Source organism: Triticum dicoccoides, chromosome 2A (assembly GCF_002162155.2).
Source record: "Triticum dicoccoides isolate Atlit2015 ecotype Zavitan chromosome 2A, WEW_v2.0, whole genome shotgun sequence".
Lineage (NCBI taxonomy): Eukaryota > Viridiplantae > Streptophyta > Magnoliopsida > Poales > Poaceae > Triticum > Triticum dicoccoides.
The window spans coordinates 762,652,095-762,658,163 of NC_041382.1; the positions used below are offsets into that span (position 1 = coordinate 762,652,095).

The 6,069-nt window shown below is 48.3% G+C and overlaps 1 protein-coding gene across 1 annotated transcript; it reads right to left on the reverse strand.

Annotated features, from left to right (window-relative positions):
• Nucleotides 1-4,749: 4,749 nt before the first annotated feature.
• LOC119352357 (mavicyanin-like) lies at nt 4,750-5,699 on the reverse strand. The gene is made up of 2 exons (XM_037619025.1): nt 5,313-5,699; nt 4,750-5,219 (listed from the first exon to the last, which is right to left on the reverse strand). Exons 1-2 carry the CDS (start codon nt 5,485-5,487, stop codon nt 4,906-4,908), a joined length of 489 nt encoding a protein of 162 aa, XP_037474922.1. The 5' UTR covers nt 5,488-5,699; the 3' UTR covers nt 4,750-4,905.
• Nucleotides 5,700-6,069: the final 370 nt, after the last annotated feature.

The following is a 6,069-nucleotide window of genomic DNA, read 5'->3' on the forward strand; positions in this document are numbered from 1 at the left end:
GAGTGAAGTTGAGAATCAACGTGACAGGAAAATCAAGTTTCTACGATCAGATCGTGGAGGAGAATACTTGAGTCACGAGTTTGGTACACACTTAAGAAAATGTGGAATAGTTTCACAACTCACGCCGCCTGGAACACCTCAGCGTAATGGTGTGTCCGAACGTCGTAATCGCACTCTATTAGATATGGTGCGATCTATGATGTCTCTTGCCGATTTACCACTATCTTTTTGGGGCTATGCTTTAGAGACTGCCGCATTCACTTTAAATAGGGCCCCGTCGAAATCCGTTGAGACGACACCGTATGAATTATGGTTTGGGAAGAAACCTAAGCTGTCATTTCTAAAAGTTTGGGGATGCGATGCTTATGTCAGGAAACTTCAACCTGAAAAGCTCGAACCCAAATCGGAAAAATGCGTCTTCATAGGATACCCTGAAGAAACTGTTGGGTACACCTTCTACCTCAGATCCGAAGGCAAGATCTTTGTTGCCAAGAATGGAACCTTTCTGGAGAAAGAGTTTCTCTCAAAAGAAGTAAGTGGGAGGAAAGTAGAGCTTGATGAAGTATTACCTCTTGAACCAGAAAATGGCGCAACTCAAGAAAATGTTCCTGAGGTGCCAGCACCGACTAGAGAGGAAGTTAATGATAATGATCAAGATACTTCAGATCAAGCTCCTACTGAAATTCGAAGGTCCACGAGGACACGTTCCGCACCAGAGTGGTACGGCAACCCTGTCTTGGAAATCATGTTGTTAGACAACGGTGAACCTTCGAACTATGAAGAAGCGATGGCGGGTCCGGATTCCGACAAATGGCTAGAAGCCATGAAATCCGAGATAGGATCCATGTATGAAAACGAAGTATGGACTTTGACTGACTTGCCCGTAGAACGGCGAGCCATAGAAAATAAATGGATCTTTAAGAAGAAGACAGACGCGGATGGTAATGTGACCATCTATAAAGCTCGGCTTGTCGCTAAGGGTTATCGACAAGTTCAAGGGGTTGACTACGATGAGACTTTCTCACCGGTAGCGAAGCTGAAGTCCGTCCGAATCATGTTAGCAATTGCCGCATTTTATGATTATGAAATTTGGCAAATGGACGTCAAGACGGCATTCCTTAATGGTTTCCTTAAGGAAGAATTGTATATGATACAGCCGGAAGGTTTTGTCGATCCTAAAAATGCTGACAAGGTGTGCAAGCTCCAACGCTCGATTTATGGGCTGGTGCAAGCATCTCGGAGTTGGAACATTCGTTTTGATGAGATGATCAAAGCGTTTGGGTTTACACAGACTTATGGAGAAGCCTGTGTTTACAAGAAAGTGAGTGGGAGCTCTATAGCATTTCTCATACTATATGTAGATGACATACTTTTGATGGGAAATGATATAGAACTTTTGGACAGCATTAAGGCCTACTTGAATAAGAGTTTTTCAATGAAGGACCTTGGAGAAGCTGCTTATATATTAGGCATCAAGATCTATAGGGATAGATCAAGACGCCTCATAGGTCTTTCACAAAGCACATATCTTGATAAGATTTTGAAGAAGTTCAAAATGGATCAGTCCAAGAAAGGGTTCTTGCCTGTTTTGCAAGGTGTGAAATTGAGTTCAGCTCAATGTCCGACCACGGCAGCAGAGATAGAAGAGATGAGTGTCATCCCCTATGCCTCAGCCATAGGTTCTATTATGTATGCCATGCTGTGTACTAGACCTGATGTAAACCTTGCCGTAAGTTTGGTAGGAAGGTACCAAAGTAATCCCGGCAAGGAACACTGGACAGCGGTCAAGAATATCCTGAAGTACCTGAAAAGGACTAAGGAAATGTTTCTCGTTTATGGAGGTGACGAAGAGCTCGTCGTAAAAGGTTACGTCGACGCTAGCTTCGACAGAGATCTGGATGACTCTAAGTCACAAACCGGATACGTGTATATTTTGAATGGTGGGGCAGTAAGCTGGTGCAGTTGCAAGCAGAGCGTCGTGGCGGGATCTACATGTGAGGCGGAGTACATGGCAGCCTCGGAGGCAGCACATGAAGCAATATGGGTGAAGGAGTTCATCACCGACCTAGGAGTCATACCCAATGCGTCGGGGCCGATCAAGCTCTTCTGTGACAACACTGGAGCTATTGCACTTGCCAAGGAGCCCAGGTTTCACAAGAAGACAAGGCACATCAAGCGTCGCTTCAACTCCATTCGTGAAAATGTTCAAGATGGAGACATAGAGATTTGTAAAGTACATACGGACCTGAATGTAGCAGATCCGTTGACTAAACCTCTCCCAAGAGCAAAACATGATCAACACCAGAATTCCATGGGTGTTCGATCCATCACAATGTAACTAGATTATTGACTCTAGTGCAAGTGGGAGACTGTTGGAAATATTCCCTAGAGGCAATAATAAAAGCATTATTATTATATTTCTTTGTTCATGATAATTGTCTTTATTCATGCTATAATTGTGTTATCCGGAAATCGTAATACATGTGTGAATAACAGACACCAACATGTCCCTAGTAAGCCTCTAGTTGACTAGCTCGTTGATCAATAGATAGTCATGGTTTCCTGGCTATGGACATTGGATGTCATTGATAACGGGATCACATCATTAGGATAATGATGTGATGGACAAGACCCAATCCTAAACATAGCACAAGATCGTATAGTTCGTTTGCTAGAGTTTTTGCAATGTCAAAGTATCTCTTCCTTCGACCATGAGATCGTATAACTCCTGGATGCCGTAGGAGTGCTTTGGGTGTATCAAACGTCACAACGTAACTGGGTGACTATAAAGGTGCACTACAGGTATCTCCGAAAGTATCTATTGTTTTATATGGATCGAGACTGGGATTTGTCACTCCGTATGACGGAGAGATATCACTGGGCCCACTCAGTAATGCATCATCATTATGAGCTCAAAGTGACCAAATGTTTGGTCACGGGATCATGCATTACGGTACGAGTAAAGTGACTTGCCGGTAACAAGATTGAACGAGGTATTGGGATACCGACGATCGAATCTCGGGCAAGTAACATATCGATTGACAAAGGGAATTGCATACGGGGTTGATTAAATCCTCGACATCGTGGTTCATCCGATGAGATCATCGTGGAGCATGTGGGAGCCAACATGGGTATCCAGATCCCGCTGTTGGTTATTGACCGGAGAGCGATCTCGGTCATGTCTACATGTCTCCCGAACCCGTAGGGTCTACACACTTAAGGTTCAGTTACGCTAGGGTTGTAGGGATATGTATATGCAGTAACCCGAATGTTGTTCGGAGTCCCGGATGAGATCCCGGACGTCACGAGGAGTTCCGGAATGGTCCGGAGGTAAAGATTTATATATGGGAAGTCCTATTTCGGGCATCGGGACAAGTTTCGGGGTTATCGGTATTGTACCGGGACCACCGGAGGGATCCCGGGGGCCCACCGGGTGGGGCCACCCATCCCCGGGGCCACATGGGCTGTAGGGGGTGCGCCTTGGCCTGCTTGGGCCAAGGGCACCAGCCCCACTAGGCCCATGCGCCTAGGGTTTCCAAAGGGGAGGAGTCCTACTAGTGGAAGGCACCTCCTAGGTGCCTTGGGGGGGAGGGAAACCCCCCTTGGCCGCCGCACCCCCTAGGAGATTGGATCTCCTAGGGCCGGCCACCCCCCTTGGCACCCCTATATATAGTGGGGGAGAGGAGGGACTTCATACCTTGAGTCCTTGGCCTTTGGTTGCCTCCTTCTCCCTCCTCAACACCTCCTCCACCTCCTTATTGCTTAGCGAAGCTCTGCCGGAGTACTGCAGCTCCATCAACACCACGCCGTCGTGCTGCTGCTGGTGCCATCTCCCTCAACCTCTCCTCCCCTCCTTGCTGGATCAAGAAGGAGGAGACGTGGCTGTTTCCGTACGTGTGTTGAACACGGAGGTGCCGTCCGTTCGGTGCTAGGATCTCCGGTGATTCGAATCACGTCGTGTTCGACTACATCATCCCCGTTCTTTGAACGCTTCCGCTCGCGATCTACAAGGTATGTAGATGCATCTATTCACTCGTTGCTAGATGAACTCCTAGATGATCTTGGTGAAACGAGTAGGAAAATTTTTATTTTCTGCAACGTTCCCCAACACAGACAACAAACTTAGATAAGTAGGCAGATCGATCCGAAATCAGCAAAGTGATTTCTCACATCAAGTTTTAGCACCAGTGGTATATATTATATATAATTGACTCTTTTCTTTTCATATAAGCGTGGAGATGTTTGATCTAAAACAGCGATCACATGCTACTGCAAGGGGTCTATCCCAGACAAAGGTTGAGGCCCTACTAATGATCAATCACACATGATCTGGTCGCGTGCTAGATTGGCAAGCATTGAATGTACATCGATCTGCTTGTTTTGCTTAATGACTTGAAGCAGAAAAGCACTAGCAATCAACCCATACAGCAGAAAGTAGTGCACACATCGTTCCACCCCAGTACACTACACTCAATCTGCAAGCAGAGTTTCACGTGGTGAGTCTTCTGAATTTAATTCGTTCCCATGTTAGGATGAAGAATGTATAGTACTCCCTCTGTTCACTTTTATAAGACCTTAAAACATTTCAGATAATGTGTAAAACAGTCTACTTTGAGTTGTCTGAAATGACTTACAAAAGTGAACGGAGGGAGTATTATAGAAGTTAGAGCAAAGTTTGCCTCCCCTCGAGAAAGAGCAGATATATATACGGCTGCATTATGGAAGGAGAACGTTTAGGGGAACATGGAATGGTGGAAAGCCGATCAACAAGTTAATTATAACATCTTAAATACCACAACGAAAAAGAATGGGCTACATAAGCACGCTCAGATTATCTTTTTTCTCTTTGAGGGGTGCTCAGATTATCTAATGAAGGTGCAAAAAACATTGTATAGATGTTCGGGATCAGACACCGAGCACAATGAGAGCAGGCAAAAGGGCCGCCACGGCGCCGGCGGATCCGATGCCGGCTGGCGCGGCGCCGCTTGGGGGCGCGGGCGGCGCCGGCGGGGGCTCGTTCTCGCCGATGACCTTGACGACCATCTTCTGGCCGCGCTCGCAGTGGCCCGTGACGCCGCTGATGAAGTAGAAGGGGCCCGGGCGGTCCAGGTGCACCTCGGTGTCGCCGTTGTTGGAGAAGAAGATGGGGTGCGTCGACCCGCACTTGTCGTACTCCTCCTGCGTCACCTCCATCACCGAGTCCGCCTTGTACTTGAAATCTACCATCAATCCATCACACGCATCACATATTATTCACATATCAAGTGTCAACAAAGGCGTACGATCGGGCGGATCAAACGAGCGGGCCTTACGGACGCTGTCGCCGACGAGGAAGCGGTTCTTGGACGCCCAGTCGTTGTACGCGCCGGAGTCGCCGGCCGCCGGCACGACCCACCCGGCGTCCCCGCCGACCTCGAAGTCGGCGGCGCGCGACGCGCCGAAGAGCAGCGCGAGGAGCGCCACGACGGGGAGGAGGCTGTTCGCCATGGCCCGGCTAGCCGGACGACAACAACGCGGTGGCGGTGCGCGTCTTGGTTTCCTCCGGCCTGATCGATCCGAGGGCGAAACTTGGGGGTTAGTGACTGACCGCGTCCGATCGATCGGCGATGGTGTGGGAGCGAATTAATAGGGAGGGAGTGGAGTGGCGAGCCGAGCAGGAGGCGGTTGTGAGCGCCGAGGGAGGTCGAGAATGGCGGAGGCGTCGGCTACGTGGCGCATGCGCGCGGGGACGGAGTTGCGTCGCCGCGGGAGAGCTGTGGAGTGACTCGATCCACCCGTCGCTGGTTTGACCGCGCGCGCGCCTTCATTTGCGTGGCTCGTGGAGCAAATGGGCCGGCCCACTGTAGCAAGCTCACTTGTGCAGCATTCCTATTTTTCTCTCTCGCTTTGTTTGATTTTTAATTCAGCTGGCATGCTCACTTGAGCAGTTTTTTTATTTTATTTTTAATTTGTTTGTTTCGAAAAACCGGCTGTTGGATACTTTTTTACGGAGCTGGAGTAATATATACTACCTCCGTCTTAAATATAAGACGTTTTTGTAGTCCAGTATTAAATGCTTTTTAGTTTTTT